The 20,864-nt window shown below is 39.9% G+C and overlaps 2 protein-coding genes across 8 annotated transcripts in view; both read left to right on the top strand.

The window, feature by feature from the left end:
- Positions 1 to 14,017, top strand: part of epb41l3a (erythrocyte membrane protein band 4.1-like 3a) — a 75,562-nt gene extending 61,545 nt beyond the window's left edge. For 3 of the 6 annotated variants that reach the window (XM_053493989.1, XM_053493986.1, XM_053493987.1), the window contains 7 exons: positions 619 to 711; positions 3,437 to 3,565; positions 5,042 to 5,176; positions 9,068 to 9,166; positions 10,406 to 10,486; positions 10,836 to 10,951; positions 12,295 to 14,017. In XM_053493989.1, the coding sequence (XP_053349964.1) occupies positions 619 to 711; positions 3,437 to 3,565; positions 5,042 to 5,176; positions 9,068 to 9,166; positions 10,406 to 10,486; positions 10,836 to 10,946 (648 nt within the window). In that variant the 3' untranslated portion in view covers positions 10,947 to 10,951; positions 12,295 to 14,017. Of the gene's footprint in view, positions 1 to 618; positions 712 to 934; positions 1,586 to 2,599; positions 2,729 to 3,436; positions 3,566 to 5,041; positions 5,177 to 9,067; positions 9,167 to 10,405; positions 10,487 to 10,835; positions 10,952 to 12,294 lie in introns of all 6 variants that reach the window. The other 3 variants (XM_053493991.1, XM_053493988.1, XM_053493990.1) reach the window with 3 other exon arrangements.
- A 3,603-nt stretch (positions 14,018 to 17,620) lies between these two features.
- On the top strand, positions 17,621 to 20,561 carry zbtb14 (zinc finger and BTB domain containing 14). 2 transcript variants are annotated; one of them, XM_053493772.1, is made up of 2 exons: positions 17,621 to 17,770; positions 18,730 to 20,561. In XM_053493772.1, the coding sequence occupies exon 2, from the start codon at positions 18,744 to 18,746 to the stop codon at positions 20,076 to 20,078; it is 1,335 nt and encodes a 444-aa protein (XP_053349747.1). In that variant the 5' UTR covers positions 17,621 to 17,770; positions 18,730 to 18,743; the 3' UTR covers positions 20,079 to 20,561. The 2 variants fall into 2 exon arrangements, with proteins under 2 accessions (XP_053349747.1, XP_053349748.1); XM_053493773.1 differs by lacking the exon at positions 17,621 to 17,770 and adding an exon at positions 17,923 to 18,249.
- Positions 20,562 to 20,864: the final 303 nt, after the last annotated feature.

The raw sequence follows: 20,864 nt of genomic DNA, 5'->3' as shown, positions 1-20,864 counted from the left end.
GAAATCCTTTTATAACTTTCAAGATTCCTAAGCAGATAAGTGATTTAATTCCTATTGTTATCATGTTCATCTTTTTTTCCACGATTTGATTTAGTTGTAAATTCTGTTTTTTCCCCCATGTGGGTAATTTAAATTATTATGCATTATTGTATTTAGAATAAGTTATTGATGGTTGTTTGATTAATGTGCATGCCATTGTGTGCCGTTCTAAAAAAACAAATCTTTAATAGACCTTTGTGTCTGGTTTTCCTGTCACTGGTGTAACAGCCTGTGATTATGAGCCTCGTGACATTTAACAAAAAAACTCTTTGGCACAAAATTATGGCACTATGTTGCAAAAAAAATCATTTTAGCAAGTGAAAATATCATAAATGTAGTCACATTTATCTAGTGTTTCCAAAGATTACGATATATAAGAAACACTTGAAGCTATGGAAGTAAAGAATTTACTGTGGCTGCGTCAGATCCGGGACATTTTAGGACTAAATTATGCAGTATGTAATTGAAGATAACTGTGGAACATAAATGTCAGGTCGTTGGTACAATGTAGAATCTCTCTGAGTCATGTTCCACAATGTTCCTTCTTAATGTCGCACTCTTTTTCTACACTTCGTGCAGACCAAAGAAGATTTGGAAACAGCAGGCGAGAAGGAGGAGGTTGCTATAGGTGCAGACGAAAGGGACAGCCTGGATGACGGAAAAGATGATGTGGTAGGTGCCGTTTTGTCTTTTTAACCGACAAGGACTCCCATTAAAGTCTAATTCATTGTGTTAGTAAGCAGACAAAAATGTTTAATTTAGTTTAGTTTTATTACATAGATTTTTTTAAAGATCAGCATGTTTGAGTAGCTACTGACATGTTTGTTGGCTTTAAGTGTATCTTCCACTCCTCCTACAGAGGTGCCTAACATGCCTTTCTGTATCTTGTATGTAGGAGTCTGATGGTTGGGTAATTATAGACAAGGTCCCGCCTAAGGTACCTGAAAAGAAAAACGTAGTCAGCTACAAAGTAGTGGGCATTACTAACATTGTTACCGCTGACGAGGCTTTGGGAAACGTAGCTCTCAAAAAGGCATCAGCCATACAGGAGGAAGTCCGTGAAAAGACGTTCGCACTCGGCAAGTCTTATGACACTATGACAGGGAAGATCGTGACCACCACCAAAGAAGATGACTTTCCATCTCCAACTCTCACCGTAGAGCAGAGGAAGCTCTCTGATCAAACAACCACCACAGCTGTAAAGATTATACCAGTCTCTGTTGAGAAGCTTGAGCCTGCAATCCTGGCAACCACAGAAGCCATAACAGCACCAGGTATCACAGTTAAGGAAGCAAGGACCCCTTCTCCCTCTGAGCCTGCAGGCGTGGTGAAAATGGTGGTGGTTGTCGATTCCGGTGGGGAAACTGAAGAGGCGAAAAAGGATGAGCTGAAGCTGCTTACAGATTCTTCAATCACCCTTACGCCCCGGTCCCCTGTCCGGTCCCCGCTTCGGTCTCCACTCAAATCTCCATCGAAGTCAGTGGAATTGGGTGTGAGGCCCAGCCCTGGCACTTATCTAATCAAAACCTCTCCAACAGCCAGAGTGGTAGTATAACACAACACTGATAATTCCAGCACGTTGCTTCCCACGCGACACCCGCCAGCTTCCCCCAGCCTGGCTTTCCAAAACAATTCAAATGAACAAATTAATTAAAAGCCAGCGCTTTTGCAGTCCTTTTACATTATTACAAATGTTCTAAATGTATGTTGTGTTCCTTTTGTCTTTATGTGTTTCTTTTAATTCCCGACTCAAATACCTCACTACGGAATTTGATGTCGCTCCTGCTTTATAAACCCGAGCCAGCTGCTTTATGAGTCTAGCTTTGACGTTTTATTTTGCCTCACAAATGAGCAGCTTATTTCTGTTTGTTTTTTTTCACTTCCTTGTTTTTTAACCAGGCTTCTTGCTGCCAATCGCACATGAAATGTCTTTGGCTTCAGTCGCAGATCGAAAAGATGGCAGATTTCTTTTCCTTTTATGTTTCCTCTGAAGTTTATGCTGCTTGATGTGGATTGATGAGGGCTCTGTTCATAAGAGGGTACAGAATCCCAGTGGAAACTGATGTAACTTCACTCTTTTTAGGGCTGTGGTGGTCGGAAATACATCAGGAACGAAAAGGAGAGTGACCATGTTTCGATTAGTGCGGTCTCTGTAAGGGTTAAATTGTGTTTGGTCATAGGTCTTAGAACCTAATTCTGGCTTTAAAAAAATCCACAGTAAAGATCTAGGAGGAATAAGTGATTTGTAGTCAAACCTCGTAAGGTTTTCTAGATATGTGTCATTTGAAACAGGCAGTAAGATCGCTGGTGTATGTTTAGAAAAATAACAGTTTAATTGCCTCTCTTATGAATAACCCAAATAAAAAAGCAAAATTTTGCCAAATGATGCAAAGCTTTATTCAGCGCAACTTTCTAGTCTGATAACTTTTTCCTTAGTCTCTGTGTTCTGACAAATAGTGTCTCTGTGTCTGTGTTTGCGTGTGTGGGCTCACATGTTCATGTCTTCATTTTAACCCCTCACCTGTGTCTGTGTGTCTGGTTTTTGTGGGTATGTGCTCAGCCTAAGCCCACATTCGAGGAGATGTCTCCGGAGCTCACTGCTCTGTTAAAGTCTGCTCATGACCAGATCAGCACTCGCACCTGGTCCTCCTCCTCAACCGCTACTGGGCAAACTTGGGCCGTCCTTAAGGTGGACTACACTAGAGACAGCATTCTAATGTTTACAGCTTGGTACATCTGTTGCAAGCAGTCTTTTTACAGAAGTATAGGACAGATTTACTTACAGCTGCTTACATTATAATAATATTTAATGCTTTATGAATTGTAGCTATGATATATGATATAGTCTTATTTATAATCACAAAGCATTTTTTATTGCAGCCTAGCATACTGCATGCTTTTATAGGCCACCGTGTCACCATGTCCTTGTAATGTTTTGTCTAAAAGCCATCTTGTGTCCTTTCATTACCTAGTGACAGATTTATTGCTTGGAGGATCATCAGGGGTAGTCGAGGATGTTGTATTCAAAGTCACAACATTAGCAATATGTAATTCTTGCACTCCTAATGCCTTTTCCAATCTCAAATATTAATCTTTAAAATCGGTTGTGTAAAGGATGTGCAATAACATTTATTTTAGTTTGTCATATAAATATATTTACTCCTTAATGCATACATACATTTTCTGTGTGCATTAATGTACTAGTACGTTTGTCTAAACGTTTTATTAAAACACACTGACAGCACCAGCAGCACCTTAGACCTTTCTTAGACAAGAGTTTTTCTTGAAAATCCTCAGTGTAATATAATGTTCAGTCGTAAGGTGTTTAAAACTGTGTTAATGAAAAAAAAATTTAAACTGTGATCTCTGATCTTCATTATTTTATGTTTTGTTATAGACATCTTCCGGTCCTGATGGGACTCTTCATCAGCCAGCAGATACACAGGAACTTCTAGAAAAAGACCAGCCAAGAGAAGAGGAGCAAGCAGCTGATTTACAGCAGCATACCGTATCAGAACAGTCACAGGTAGAGGCCCTCATTTCACCAGAACATCAATTGGAGCCCAGTGCCTCTAAAATTAGCTATGATGAGCCTGGTAGCTCTGTGCATGTCTCAGACCAGAATACACCAGACCGTGACACAGACTCAGACGATTCAAGTAGCAAGAGTGATTCAAGTCGCATGGCAACTGCTGAATTCACCAGGGTCGTGTCCTCTGAGGGTAATGCCCTCGTTGCCCCGACCACTCGGACCCTGTCGCCTAGTGACAGCGATTCTGGTGATAAGAGTTTTTCTCTGTCAGCTGATGATGATGATGAGCCAGTCCCAGGAGATGAGTCACCCAATTTGGCACTCTGCTCCCCTATCATCCAGTCTGAGCAGAGGGGAGATGCTGAGGGTCACAATGAGGAGGTAGAACTCAATTTTTAGTGGTGTCCCCTCCTTTGACCCTATAATCCACAAACCAATGCCCCGGCTTGTGCTTCAATTCCTCCCTGAAACACCTAATAATGTCCATGTGCTGTTATTTAAACCAGTAGTTCCAGTGCGCATCAGTGTTTGTGTGTGCATCAATGAGCTCCACTGGGATTTTTAAATGAGATTTGTTTGTTTCTTTAAGCAAAACATTTTTTAGGCGGAATAATATTGAGAAGCTTGGAAACGAGCCATGCCTTACATGAGCCAGGCTGTGACCTCATCATATTTGGAAATGTTTGACAGTTGCCCTGGGCGTTTAAGCACACTGATGCAAACACACTCACAACTGCTCACAAATTAGAATTTGTTCTTTGATTCTTGCTCATTTCCTTTGAATGTTTATCTGCTGTTATATGAGAAGAGGCATTGAGTTACAGATTCGCAAATTTAGTTTTCACTTTTTTAATCATTGCCACTGAAATAGTAGTCAAAAACAGTTTTGCGTCACTCAAAAATTACAAATTAAGAATTAAGACATGAAAGTGCATGCCGTTTCGGAAATATAACAACAAATGTTAGTCTGGGCAGAATGGTAGCGTAGTGGTTAGCACTGTGGCCTTGCACCTCTAGAGGACTCCCGGAACAGGTCTGTGTGCGTGGAGTTGCGTGCACGTTCTTGCCGTGCTTGGTGGGTTTCTATAGATTATAGACCATGTCGACCATGTAGACCATTCTATAGATAGACCATGTAGATTAGGTTAATTCATCTCAAAATTCCCCATAGTGTTTGAATGCATGTGATTGTGTGCCCTGCGATGGATTGGCACCCCATCCAGGGTGTACCTCGCCTTGAACGAGCCATCCCACAGCTCTGCACAGGATAAGCGGTATAAAGAATGAGTGCGAGAGTGAGGTTAGACGGTTAAACTGTTTTCTTCAACAGCACATTCTGTCACCTTTTTTGTCTTATTATATAGAAGCACTGTGGCACAAATGCTAATATCTTATCAAAGCATTCCAACTCTTGGACAAGAACATTTAGACATTTATATTATCTGCTGTCTTTTTTTTTTTTTTTTTTAGGTTTCGTCCGTGCTCCAGACAGCAGAGGTCATAACCTTTAGCAGTCCATTGTCAGGAGAGTCAGATAGTGTGGTGGTACAGGAAGTGCCAATGATCCACACGGAAATGAAGACTATAACATACGAGACTCAGCAGGTACGAAGGAATAAGAAAACACATCACCACATCTTTTTTCACCAGGGGGCTCCTAATACCAAGTATACCAAGGCTACTACTTTCCTTCGAACCACGTGATGCCAGTCGACCGCATCTTTTTGGACTGCTCACCATTGGGGGCGGAGTAACACACTCGGAGGTCAGCGCTGTCCGCTCCTTCCACTTGCGTGAGCTCACAGACGCCCCTGTTTGGCTGTAAAGCCATGATTAATGTGGGAGCACCAAGTACCTCTCATCCCTCCCCTGAGCCAATCAGCTCTGTCTAGACCTCCGGCTGTGAGAAATTACAGCATCACCCGGGGATCGAACTCGAGATCTCCAAATTCAATTAAATTCAATTTTATTTATATAGCGCTTTTAACAATTGTCATTTTCGCAAAGCAGATTTACACAATCAAAAGGAATATTTAAGTTTGTATGGAATGTGAACGTGTATGAATCAGAATGATCAGATTGTCCCTGGTGAACAAGCCGAGGGCGACAAGGAGGTGGCAAGGAAAAACTTGCTGAGATGGTAATAGGAAGAAACCTTGAGAGGAACCAGACTCAACAAGGAACCCATCCTCATCTGGGTGAAACAGAAAGCAGAAATTGATCTGCATTCATACTGTGTGTTAGTTGCCAGGCAGTTCAGCATAACAGTTGATGTTAATTGATGTTAATATGGAGTCCAGTTAGTTATTTAACACTCAGGTAGACTTGTATGAAGTTCCAGTTAAACTATCGAACTGTCAAGTCCCCAGAGAAACAGCTGCCATCACCAGTCAAGGCCAGAACCGTCTTCTAGGTAGAGGGAACCATCCCCAGACACGAGACACATCCCAAAGTGACACACGGGGCATTCATGTGACAAGATCTCCAACCAGAAGCGGGGCACCAGGATGGGCCAGACAGGTCCGGAGGGCAGAGGGAGTCTGGATCACTGGCAGCTCAGGAACGACATGTGTAGCTCAACAGAGAGAGAGAAGGAGAGAGAGGGGGAGAGAGAGAAGAGGTAGAGCGGAAGATAACGGTTAGGTCTGGTCCCAGTCATACAATGTATCATGTAAATGTATATTTAGTGTAGAGTGCAAGCAGAGACTCCGGCAGGACCAACTATGACAGCATAACTAAAAGGGAGAGCCAGAAGGAAACACAGACATGAGGGCTCCCTGAGATGTAAAGCAACCAATCACCTCATCGTCAACAAACCTGAGTGACCAATGAGAGTGGGAAGGACAGCATCTAAACATACAGTTCACCATAATACTCTACGACCATGAGTCCCCCAGATCTGCTCCTTTACCTAAGGCAAATCTATTTATAAAAATGCTTGACAAAATAAATAGTTTTTTAGCCTAGACAAACACTGAGACTGTGTCTGAGTCCTGAACACTATTTGGAAGACTATTCCATAATTTTGGTGCTTTGTAAGAAAAAGCTCTGTCCCAAGCCGAATTTTTTATAATACGTGGTACTGACAAGCAGCCTGCATCCTTTGATCAAAGTAGGCGTGGCGGAATGTAAGACACTAGCAGTTCACTCAGATACTGCAAAGCGTGACCATTTAATGCTTTATATGTCAAAAGTAGAATTTTAAGATCAATGCGAAATTTCACAGGGAGCCAATGAAGTGAAGATAAGATAGGGGTGATTCAATTCAATTCAATTTTATTTGTATAGCGCTTTTAGCAAATTTTCAATGCCGCCAAGCAGCTTTACACAGTTAAAAGAATTATTTAAGTTTGTATGAAATGTGAATTTGTATGAATCAAAATGGTCAGTTTGTCCCTGGTGAGCAAGCCGAGGGCGACAGTGGCAAGGAAAAACTCCCTGAGATGGTAATAGGAAGAAACCTTGAGAGGAACCAGACTCAACAGGGAACCCATCCTCATTTGGGTGAAACAGAAAGCAGTAAATGATCTGCATTTATACAGTGTGTAGGGTGGGAGGCAGTTCAGCTATAATAGCTGATGTTAATTGATGTTAATATGGAGTCCAGGTAGTTATTGAAGACCCAGGTAGACTTGTAAGAAGTTCCAGTCCTGAACTATCGAACTGTCAAGTCCCCAGAGAAACAGTTGCCAACACCAGTCAAGGCCAGAACCATTTTCTAGTGATGTGCTCGTATCTTCTGGTTCTAGTGAGGACTCTATTCTGGATTCTGGACTAGCTGAAGCTTGTTTATGCACCTAGTTGAACAACCAGACAGTAAGGCATTAAAATAGTCCAACCTAGAGGTTATAAAAGCATGAACTAGTTTTTCTGCATCGTTTAGCAACAATATATTTCTTATCTTGTCAATATTTCTGAGGTGAAAGAATGCTATCCTGGTAATATTATCTACATGAGCTGGTTTATCTCATCAGGTTTTGCTGAGACATATAACTGTGTGTCATCAGCATAACAGTGAAAACTAATACCATGCTTACGGATTATGTTGCTCAGAGGAAGCATGTAAAGGGGAAAAAGCAGTGGGCCTAAAACTGAACCCTGTGAAACACCAAACTAATACAAAAATTGGTTACACAACCTTGATTAGAGGCCAATAGCAGGTAATTTACTACTTTAACGAGTGCTGTCTCTGTGCTGTGATGAGGCCTAAATCCTGACTGATACAGTTCATGTATGCTATTTCTATGTAGATATGAGCATAGCTGCTCAGCTACTATCTTTTCCAGAATCTTAGAGATAAAGGGGAGGTTTGATATTGGCCTGTAATTGGACAGCTGACAGGGGTCAAGGTCAGGTTTTTTATAATCGGTTTAATAACTGCTAATTTAAAAGATTTTGAAACATACCCAATGCTGAGTGAAGAATTAATTATTCTCAACAGGGGTTCTGTTATTGCTGGTACTGTCTGTTTAAGAAAATTTGTCGGTACAGGATCTTATATACAGGTTGATGAATTTGCAGAAGAGATGAGTGAAATTAGTTCATTCTCTTCAACGGGAGTAAAGTATTCTAGGTTCTGATCTGACATGGCTAGTTTAACATCTGCATCAATTACATTGTTTGGTTTCGAAGCCTCAATTTTATGCCTAATATTTACAATTTTATTATTTAAAAAGTTCATGAAGTCCTCACTATTACACGATGTTGTTATGGAGATTTCTGAAGTGGTCTTATTTCTGGTTAATTTGGCTACGGTATTAAATAAAAATCTAGGATTATTTTTGTTATTTTCTATAAGAGTGGAGAGATACGTTGATCTAGCTACACTAAGAGCTTTTCTATAGTTCAGGATGCTTGCCCTATATCCAAATGATAGGGCGAGCACTTTACCACTGCGCCACTCGGAGACCAGGTTTATTTATTTATTTTCTCTAATTGCACTGTGTGACTGAGCTGGTGTATAAATGCTAAGTAAATATTAACACTGTTTTTAAACACTTTGATGTCTGTGCTGGACTGAGAATAATCTACTGAATAAAAACTATTAGATCACCATATCCCAGAAACTGCCACTGCATAAAAACAGATAAAAGCTGGTAAAGTCAAATTGGCAAAAAATACCTGGGAATAAATGAATGAACAGGCTAGGTGTGTCTAATGAAGTGAAGTGTACACAACGTGTCAAACACCCACAGAGGTGTTACACATAATATACCTGTTCCAGGAGCATACCAACATTACCATTCTGTTAGCGCGTCAGCGTCACCACTGAGCTGAGTGATTCACCACATAATTATTATCTGGTCCTGCTGTGGTCTCTTTTCATTAACTGAAGGCTGATACAGTCAGTCTGAGACAAACTACCATCAGCAATTGCAAAGACAGCAGCTATACCTTAGGCTGTGCACCACAGCAGGTAATTAGGAGCAGGTGAACCTAAGGAGGTCAGGACGAATTGTAAAGTCTAACATGGCATTGCTTTTCTCTTGGCGACAGGCTGATACGGGCGGTGACGCGGAGCCAGGGATTCTCATAGGTGCAAAGACCATCACTTCCGAAACCACCAGTACAACCACCACCACACATATCACGAAGGTATACCCTGCTAATTCTGCCTCATGGTCTGCCTTTGCTTTCTAACGTTAACAGTTAGTATATTGTCCCTGTTGTACCATATGGAAATAAAAATATAGTCAATAAGTAGAAAGGCCATTGCTTGCTTGTGTCATTAGATTTGGACGTGTAGTGATGACGCACTCCCAGATTATGTGTCTTCTTGATGGATTACTATGCATAAAACCAATCATGCTTGTTCATCTCAGCTGTGAAATATTATTCAGTTCAATTCAATTTTGTTCTGTAGCGCTTTTAACAGTAAACCCTGTCACAAAGCTGCAGAAATCTGGATATAGCCCTAAATCCCTAATAAACAAACCAGAGGTGACAGTGAAAAGGAAAAACTCATTGACAAGAAAACTTGAGAGAAAGCAGTGTTACAAAACAACCAATAATTTTCTGATAATGGTTTCTGTAGAAATTTCTTTTGAAATTTTGAAAGGGTGTTTAGTATGAGCAAGTTGTGTGAAGAAGAATCCTAGACTAAGCACTGGACACTCAGCAGTAGCCGTTCTAAAGATACACAGCCGTAGCTTGGTCAGGAGCCAAGGATTTGTGCTGTCTGGTTGGAAGGGATAGCATACACTTCCTCCCCTGGCACCACAGCAACATTAGCAAGCTGACATTGAGTATGAGATTCATGTATGTAGAAGAGGGTAGACAGTGATTTCCTCCAAGTTTGTTATGCTTCACAGTGAGATAGCATAAGCAGCTGATCGAAAGAACACGGTTGGCTGGCTTCATGTCTTAAAAACTTTTCAAACTTAAGCACATGTTAGAATTTACCCTGCCCTCGTGGTAGCTCATGTGTGATAGGTGAGAGCTGGGGTGCCAAGGTGGCTTAGTTGTTGGCACTGTGGCCTCACACCTCCAGCACTGGACGGGAGTTGAATCTTGTCTCTAGTCTGTGGGTGGATTTCCTCTGGGTACTCCAGCTGTCCAAAGATATGCGGTGTAGGCATTTTCAGGCGCCCATAGTGTGTAGTGAAGGTGTGTGTATGTGTATGCCTGTGCCCTGTGATGCACCCCACCTTATCTAACACAGGTCTAGCAGAATATAGCATAATGACTGAATAATAGTAAGCTAATAGTTACCAATTGTTAAAACCCACCTTTTTGGCTACAGACAGATGGGGCGAATTTTTTGTTATTGAATATTTAAAAATCCATCAGTTGTTTTTGGTTTATTATACATTTATTGATCTTTTTTGCTGTCAGACTGTGAAGGGAGGCGTTTCAGAAACCAGGATTGAGAAACGTATTGTCATCTCAGGGGACGCAGACATCGACCATGATGAGGTGAGAATCACACCATTAGTCTGTATTATACAGCTTTTGTTATAATGCTTCTCCAGTAGCAACAGGAGTATGTCTAAAGAGTATGTCTTCTTTAATACTTACTTTGATCTAACAAGTATTTCGAAAATATATCCCTTTACCACTCATCTGTATTACTTGGTGACCTTCAGTTGAGTTTTTTACTTAAAAGTGAGAGGAATTAAAATTTATTCTCTTGCTATTCATTTTCTACACGCACACAGTTTAAAATACTTCCACTTCACACCCATTCTTTATTAAAGACATATTTCTCATTAATTGCATTCCTGCACCTCTTTGTGTTGCCGTTATGGGGTGCCACTGGGGTCAGGCCCTGGCTCAGGCCATTAAGGAAGCCAAAGAGCAGCACCCCGACATGTCAGTGACCAAAGTAGTGGTCCACAAAGAGACTGAAATCACACCGGAAGATGGCGAGGAGTGATGCAGGTAAGGGAGGAGCCAATCCCCACACTGTTTGGCTTGGCCGTCTGCAAACTAATGTACCGCTTTGCTAATGCTCCAAGGCTCTAGAAGCTGCCATTCTAACCCCCTGCTAGTTTTGTCCACATCTCATTCAGAGATGCCCTGAAGACTACTCTTATGTTTTCCCTCATAATGTTCATGCTGAACATTTTGAATCAACATATTTGTATATCTTTATTTTTTTATGTTGATTTTGCTTTATGTTGCTTTGACAATAAGCAATGGAAGGAAAATGACACTTGCTTTTGGGCTGCTGCTGAAGTAGCCCCTTTTTCAGAGGGTTGTTTTTTATCAGCCAAGAGGTAGAGATGCCCTCTGCTGGAAATAAATATTAGTACAGTGTACTGCAGGTAATATTGGGGGATTGAGAGTGCCAAACTATTAAATAATTAATGTTTTTTTCAAAATACACTTTTATATATGTTCTAAATAAATCCATCAATAAATTAAATGATAATTGTTTTAATAATTGCTTCATTAAGTAACTTATTCAAACATTTCATTAATGATAATGAAGGATTGGTGGCACAGTTGGGTAGTGGTTCGCTTAGGCCTCCAGGGTCGAGGGTTCAATTCCCACCTCAGGTCTGTGTGCGTGGAGTTCGCATAACCTCCCCGTGCTTAGTGAGTTTATTCGGGGTACTCTGGTTTCCTCCCACAGTTGGAAGACATACAGAATAGATTAATTGCCGTTGCTAAATTGTCTATAGTGTGTGTGTGTATTTGTGTGGCCTGCAATGCTTTGGCACCCGGTCCAGGGTGTACCCCGCCTCATACTCAAAGTCTCCTGGGATGAACTCCAGGCACCTCGCAACCCTGTACACATAAGTGGTATAGAAGATGAATGAATGAACGAAAGCTTAGTCTGTTTGCTTTTTAACCACTTATGTGTTTCCTTACTTATTGTTGGCTTACTGTACTTACCCATGTGTTTTCGGACGTATTGATGGATTTAATCACATATATTTTTTATTTGGCCATGTATGTTTATTGCTTGTTATTGACATATACAAACTGGTACTATTATTAGGACAAACTTGCTGTATTTCTTATTGTCAAATATGGTGCAAGCATGTTTTAGAGACTAATAAATGTGATAATTTTGCATGGCATTTCCAATATATACAGTATGGCATTGTTGTATGCTAACATTCTCAATATGTTTAAACTTGTGCACACACACAGACACATGCTCTGGTGTTAATAATTTTTCGTGTCTGCTTTGGTTCTGCTCAAATTTTACTTCATGGCTTGATATTCTTTAGATTTTTATATAATATTATACATTTTTGCCCATTCATTCATAGGATTAGAGCGTCTTCATATTTTCTGAAGCAGTCTCATCTACACCATGTGGAATAAAGGACATTTTGGAGATGCTGCTTTGGAAAAACAGCACCACAGATACATCAATGGATATTACTTCATCTGAACACTGCTGGAGTCACCTTCTAACAAACCCATGCTCACTTTCTCCTGCAACACATGCTTACTGATCTCCTGGCTAGCCTGGTCCAGCACTGTTCAATGACATTGCATGACAAGGGAACAACACCTTTCCTGTAAAGAGAACAAACGCTATGTACAATGTAGGAAATGCTCAACGACCGCAGTGTAAATTTAAGTCTCCCATGCACACTCCTTAGAAAGGGGAAAATAAATATGTGGCAAGAACTTTGAAAATAGTACTAATATTATGATCTACATTTTATTTATTAGAACACTTCTCAATACAAGAAAATAAGAATAATAATAGACTGCATCTGTATGAGCACCCAGTATTTAACCATGCAATAGATGTGTCATTGAATCCGGTCACGATGTCCTGTTCCGGCCACCTCTACCCTGCCTCTGACGTGTTCTCCTTGAATGTACGTGTGGCTGAGAATATGAATGACGTATACTTGCTTTATAGTCCATGCATACTAGGAAAAAATATATGTTTTTACAAGATGTATAACAAATTTTAGTTTTTTTTCTTTTTTCCTCAATAGTTCTTAATTAAATGTTTGAACTTTTAAAGAATGAATGCACTGTGACCATATTTGACACTGACTCCAGGTCCGTGCTAAAAGAGATGTCTTTGCAAGCCGACTTCGGCCTCAATCTCACATGTTTAAGTCATTTACCGTCCCCTCGAAAATCATCCTGCCCACAACTGCGCCTTAAAGTGTATAAACTGGACGGAGAATCAGAAACATCACCAATGATGTATTTTAATCCTTCTTTTTCTGATCTTTCTTTTTCTTTTTTTTATTATATTATTATTATTATCATCATTATTATTAGCATCTTTGTTGTTGCTGATGTTGGCCTGTGTGTTTTTAATCCATCATGCTGCCATATGCTTCACTCCGTGTTGAATGTGTTTACCACATGAGCTCAAATAAAAAAAATAAACAAATTTAAAAAATGTATTTGAGAGATTTTTCTAGGGTTCATTCTCAAAGGAATAGTCTGCTGTACCAGAATATACATTTCTTTAATTAATATATAGTTTTGTCAGAAATGCAGGTAGATACTTTTATAAAAAGAAATCTACTGTATATTATAATATTTGTTCCAATAGCTTTTACATGATTTCATATATGTATTCTACACAATCATGTGTTTACTCTTGTATTATTTGGGCGATAATCACACTGCAAACCACGACGAACACAAATAACTTTTTATAAGAGCACCGTGCTGCAAAGCAGCTTCTGTGCATTAAAACATTTACTGTTGAAGAGCACTTTAGAGTTTAAATAATCAAACTTTTCCATCTATGTGCTCCTTTCTTTATGCCTTTCTTTATTCGTAGACCATATATCTGTTGTCACCATCATGTTTCTTGACAAAAGGCACCAACACCTGCACACAAGTTTAACTTCAAATGACTTTCAGTTTACTATGTTTGTTTTTTTCTTTTTTTAATCTTTTTTATCGCTTAACTCATTTCCACTGGAGTTGCTTAAAGTTTTTCATCACCATGGTTGACCTTGGTTAAGATTAATTCTTTAATAAAATTATACCCAATTAACAGCAGTAGAGCAGTTCATCCTTGAAACTCTGTACAAGTGTGTAATAAAGTAGCAGGTAAGTATACAGTGCTGTGACCGAAATCTTCAACTCTCCTCTGATTTCTTCTGTGTGTATTTTATAATATATATATATATATATATATATATATATATATATATATATAACTGTGCCAGAGCTTCACATGAAATCTAACAGAAAATGTTTTAAATTATACTTGCGTTTATAGAGACAAGTTTATCCAATACACATATTACCAAAGTGAAAAAAGGAATTGCTCTCTAAACTTGTGCCACTTTCAGCACCAACTGCTTTAGATAACTGATGATCAGCCTGAGATCACCGCTGTGGAATCTTGGCACATTTTTATTATTATTTTTTTTTTAGTGCAGCCATATTGGAGGGTCTACAGGCATTTCCTTTTTTCACAGCATCTGAAACGTGTTCAGGTCTGAACTATGACTAAACCACTCAAAAATACTATCATCATTCATTTAGAGCCATTCACAGATCGACTAAAATTTATGTTTGAGATCACCGTCTTGCATCAGTGGCCTGTGCTGTGGTACTGGTAATTAGTTTAAGACTGTAAAGAAAATGCTCCTGTACCTAGAAATGCGAGATTTATAAAGCTATGAATTGGTGAGGTTGGTGTGTATGTGTATAATGGATGAATGTCCAAAAATGTTTGGACTGACAGTAGATCCCAAGCTTGATTCGCTGATGATGTTACAGCTCCCTGGGGGATCAGATGAAGCCTGCGCTGGCCTTGCATCCCCAATGGTTGGAAGGTGTTGCTGACGGTGGAGTACTCTAACATGACAGGTTGAAATGGAACATGACCAAATTATGGGGCTGGCGATCAGAGAAAATTTTTAAAAATAAAAACTTTTGGACTTAAAGTTTAGCATACCACATGTAATTATGCTCTTAATAGTGCAACCATAGACGTTGCCCAGTATAAGAGCTAGGCAATGTTTTAGCCCAATCAGGTAGTATAGCTGGTGCTAAGCTTTGCCACAGATTGTGGACAAGATAACACTAAAAAAGCAGGTCCTTTGTGATGTCCTTCCCCACTCATGAAGAAGGAGAAGTCTCTGATCAGCTTCTTGGATTATTTAGTTAAAAGTTATTATTTGTAGATAGTTAGAGTATAAGTATTGCCATACTGACAGCAGAGAATAGGAAGTGCCTGCAGAAACAGTCAATAGTGTGAACTGTGTAAGAAGGAGGCTCACACACAGCCCTGGGCCTATCCTGGGTTCAGAATCAGGATTGAGGATCTCTGTTGGCTGAGCTCATCTGTCTGAATTTGGTTCAGGGATCAATGTTAAATGTTGAGCTGATGTCGATGAAGGGCATCTTGTTAGATTAAGTTAATGCTGTAAGTGACCCAGCTGGCAAACTGAAGAGGGTCAAAACATTTAATAAAATGAAATCTTTTGGATGAATTTATCACTAAAATTCATATTGTACCATGCATACTCAATCATAGTTTTTATCAAAAGGTTAACAATTGTATTGAACATGTAAAATTTTGTGAATGTTGTTCAACCAGAAACTGAAAGTTTGGGGTCTGAATACAAAAAGTATTCAATCCTCTAAAGTATAATGCTCAAGTGTTCTAGTACTTTTGTCCATATATATATTTAAGTATAATGCTCAAGTGTCCTAGTACTTTTGTCCATATAGTGTATATGGCAATTTGTCATTTTTATATATCTGCCAATTGCAAATTAATTTCTAAACCTCATAAACCTCATACCATTTTAAACAGTTTTCATTAAATACTTTTTGTGTGTGTGTGTATATATATATATATATATATATATATATATATATATATATATATATATATATATATAACATTAACACAGAGTTAGTCTATTCGTTGCTGTTATAATCCCCTTCACTTTTCTTTTCCACTCAATTTTGAAGTGTAGTTGTGGGGATTTATGTTCAAATCATGAGCATTAGTGACATTAGACAGTTAACATAGAGCTTGCTTTGTGAACAGGGGCATTGTCATGATGAAACCGGTTCAAAACTTTTAGTTCCAGTAAAGGAACATTATTTGGTAAAATTACAGCTTTACTGGTGTTAAACATCCTAGACAGATGTGTGCTTACAGCTTTGTGTCAATAATCTGGGGAAGAACCACACATAGGTATGCTGGTCACATACTTGTGATGTAGTGTATATACCGTGGTGTTCAAAAAAATAGCAGTCCAACATCAGTAAACAGAACAATAATTGTTTTTGGGAGAAATTATATTTTTTCATGGTAAATATTTTACTTGTAGTTGTTGTGGAGTAATAGAAAACAACAGACCCAACAGTCATGACTTGCATGCAACTGATTCTGTGTAATTAAATCATTAATTGAAAAGGAGCATGCTCAAAATAATAGCAATGTGGAGTTCAATTAGAGAGGTAAAGTATTTTGTGAAAACAGGTGTCAAACAAAATCAAGGATAAAAAAAATTCAAGGATAAATGCAGAAACGGTTGTCCTGTGCATTTCTCTCTGAAAATAAAATGGGTCGTTCCAGACATTGTTCAGAAGAACAGCGTACTTTGATTCAAAAGTTGATTAGAGATGGGAAAACATACAAAGAAGTGCAGAAAAATTATAGACTGCTCTGCTAAAATGATATCAAATGCTTTAAAATGGAGACCAAAACCAGAAAGCTATTAGCAAGAAGTCCCCGCAAAGTCCCATTGTTAAAAAAAGACATGTGCTGAAGAGGTTACAGTTCACCAAAACTGACTGGCCTAAAGAGAAATTGCGCAATATTTTGTGGGCTGATAAAAGCAAGATTGTCCTTTTTGGGTCTAGAGGCCGCAGACAGTTTGTGACAAGCATCATGATATGGGGATGCTTCTCGTACTATGGTGTTGGGCCTATTTATCACATTTCATCAATCATGAATCAATTTGACTACATTAAAATACTTAAAGAGGTCATGTTGCCTTGTGCCGAAAAGGAAATGCCCTTGAAATGGGTGTTTCAACAAGACAACGACCCCAAACACACCAGTAAGCAAGCAGCATCTTGGTTCCAGACCAACAAGATTAACGTTATGGAGTGGCCAGTAAGGAAATTTTTAAGGAAATCCTTGACCAAAACTTGTACTTCTACTTAATAATACCAATTAAGTCCAAAAATAAATCAAAGACGATGCCTTTGTCATTTTTTCACAACTTTTATTGTCCTGATACATATACATGGAGGTGTACACTATAAAAATATAGGTTTAACCTGTGCTGTATACGTACAAAAAGAGGACGTGACATATGATATCCATTTCGGCACGTTGAAATTATTTTAATGGCAATAAGGGAAATAAGAAATAAGATATTCAACGTTTTGTCTATTATTACGCTCCATCGGTTACAGTGGCGCGCAAAATGCGTGCACTCTCATTTCCCGCTCGTGACAGTGGCTTTCGCGCCGCCAGCAGCTCCCGTACCCGCGCTCCAGAGAGTGCTATTCACGAAATATTTACGCAAGCGTGCCTGAAGCCTGACCGCCGTGCGCGCTCTGTGCGGCCTGTCTGTGCGCTGTTTGCGGAAGCGCGCGCTGGCTGGCGGCACGGCTGCGCACGCCCTCGCTCCGTCTGCAGTTCCGTGCTGGCGCAAGCGCGTTCTCCCGCGTGTGTGTGCTCGTCCTCAGGCCAACAAAACACAAAGTGCATTATTCACTACTGGCTGTGTGACATTCAACGTAGACTTCTCCAGGGGATCAAAACGCCACGTAAGGGTGAGAAATGTGCTTTTTTCGCAAATTGGAGCAGCTTTTAAAATAATTGCCGAATGTTTGAGCAGGATGCCTGCGCGTTCTCGGCTTCGTCATGTCAGGAGTGTTCATGGCTGCTCGTGCTTGTGTCCGTCGTGAACGGCGTCCATATTACTAGCGCGCTGCTGAGGGGGGAAGAGACGCACACACACTCAGATACACTCACACACTCATTCACACAGGAGGGGGGTCCTGTGTACATAAACTGCTGCCATGTAGCCTGTTTATAACAAGATTTTTGTTGACATTTTATTCAGCCATACGAGGATTTTAGTTGCTAAACAGTTACATAACAATGGTTTGTTTATGATCGTTAGCTACACTGCTAGCTAGCTAGCTAGCTAGCTGGTGAATTTAGAAAGATAGCTGGCTAGCTATCCGTCTTGCTAAATGCTAACCGTGCACAACAAGATGGTTGCTAACCGAAGAGGCTAATGCGGCAGGTAAACAATACCGAGAGAGGATTATGAGCCTTAACTAGTGCACTGCATGCTTGAAAAGTAGTGAAAACACTCGTGCTTCGTGGTGTCCTGTTATAATAAAGCATCACTTTAACTCCGGTTTCGGAATGTCAGTAGCATGCTAGCTAGCAACCTGATTATGCTAGGAGGAGTGATGTTGACTGAGATTGGAAAGATGAACATTTGCCTATTTTTCATATTCCATCACACAGTGCTTATTATAATATTTATTATTATAAATAATGGCTTAAAACATGTACGGTATATAGAAACACTAATCCACCTGCTTATTTTAGTTAAAAAGCTCATGTGCTGGTCAAATCATTGAGACATCTGTAAACCCTGATCTAATTCATAACCTGTAAAGAAAGTGCTCCAGTAATGATTTATAGTGTAATTGCTTGAAAGTATTCCTAAACCAAGAACACTGAACATCTCTTTTTCCTCTTTTTTTCCCTCCAGAACTGTGTTCCAGCATGTCAGAAACTTTGAAATATGTGGATGATGAACACAAAACAATTTTCCTGAAAATTCTAAACGAGCAGAGACTAGAAGGCGAACACTGTGACATAGCTGTGGTGGTGGAAGACGTTAAGTTCAGAGCACATCGGTGTGTGTTAGCAGCCTGCAGCAACTACTTTAAAAAGTTATTTAAGAAGCACGAGGTGGACAGCTCGTCGGTCATCGAGATCGACTTCATCCGCTCGGACATTTTCGAAGAGGTGCTGAATTACATGTACACAGCGAAGATTTCCGTTAAAAAGAAAGATGTCAATTTAATGATGTCATCTGGACAAATACTTGGAATACGTTTTTTGGACAAGCTTTGTTCTCAGAAACGCGACATGTCCTCCGAAGAGAAAAACGACCATAAAAATGCCAAATATTCCTACGACCTTGTGAAAATGGGACTTCAACCTGATGAGGCCCAGTTAAATCAGGACAATGATGTCCAGGTCATTGGCGACCAGGACGACACACCGTCTGACGATCTGGTGGAGGAGCCTCAAGGCAATCACGATCTAGACAAATCGCCAAATAGTGCCCTGCGGGTAGAGGAAGCCACTTCACTTTTAAAAGAGCTAACCCAGGAGGAAGTGCACAAGGTTGCCTGTTACGATCAGGATGTGGAAGCAATGGACGGTGAGCCCAAAGAGCTTGCGACTCACACTCAGACTCTTGCATTTGCTGACAGCATGGGGGATGTTAAGGATGAACAAGCTCCCGGATGGAGTACAGCAACTGCAGACATGAAGCTTGAATACCTGCTGTACGGCCACAGGGACCAGTTTGCCTGCCAGGTTTGCGGGAAGACTTTTGTGGACGAGAACCGGCTGAGAAAACATGAAAAGCTGCATTCCGCTGATAGACCGTTCATATGTGAGATATGCACTAAAGCATTCACCACGCAAGCCCACTTGAAAGAGCATTTAAAAATCCACACTGGCTTCAAACCCTACAGATGCGAAGACTGTGGCAAATCTTTCATCCGCGCCCCAGATTTAAAGAAACACGAGAGGGTGCATAGCAATGAACGGCCCTTTAACTGTCACATGTGCGAGAAAGCTTTTAAACACAAGTCCCACCTGAAGGACCACGAACGGCGACACCGGGGCGAAAAGCCTTTCAGGTGTAGCTCCTGCACCAAGGCCTTTGCCAAAGCATCAGATTTGAAGAGACATGAGAACAACATGCACAGTGAAAGGAAGCAGCTGTCTTCAAACAGCTTGCAAAGTGAGACTGAACAGCTACAAGCGGCTGCAATGGCAGCAGAGGCTGAGCAGCAATTGGAATCCATAGCATGCTCATAACATAACGTGTGTGTGTGTTCAATACACTCACACTAATGCACTGTAGAACAATGTTTTCTTACCCATTTCCATTTGGTTAACAGATGCAGTGTTATTGTTTTTGGTCTTGTTTTAAGTTCTTTTTTTTAACTATTAGAATATCAGATCTTGATAGTTTACTAATTTTAGACAGACAAGTTAATTAACACTGTTGAATGTTTTTATTTTCTTCCAGATGTCCATGGTGCAAAATTTCTTCTCACTGTAAACTTCATACCAAATGTATTTGAGTATTTGTGGCAGTGCAACGGACAATAAATTGTACTGACTTAGACTTGTTGACAGTACACATGCACAGTGCCATTTTTTGCTAAGAAAACAGAATTATCAAAATGCTGATGAAATTTATGTCTTTGATGGTCAATCTTTCCATCAACTCTCTTGCAAGATGAAAAGAAGATTTACCTTATTGATATTTTTGCTGTAATAAAAAAAATCATTTCACAAAAACAAGTGTGGATCACACTTTTGTCTATCAGTTGCTTCTTTGTATTTTGTATGTGTGTGAAGAGTTTGAATTAAACCCAACCTAAATTTTTAATAAACAGTCATTACAAATTAATTTAGATGATGAAATGGAGGTTGGAAACAGCAAGTAGCCTCAGGGTCCCCAATTTAATCCTGAGTTTTGAGTTTGCACAGCTCCCGATACATACGTCAGTTGTTGGACTTTTGACTGCTCCCATCGAGGGGTCGCCACAGCAGGCCATCCAACTTGGCACAGGTTGTTACCCTGACGCAAAACCA

This window comes from Clarias gariepinus, chromosome 4, assembly GCF_024256425.1.
Source record: "Clarias gariepinus isolate MV-2021 ecotype Netherlands chromosome 4, CGAR_prim_01v2, whole genome shotgun sequence".
NCBI lineage: Eukaryota > Metazoa > Chordata > Actinopteri > Siluriformes > Clariidae > Clarias > Clarias gariepinus.
This window is presented reverse-complemented; position numbering and strand designations above follow the sequence as displayed.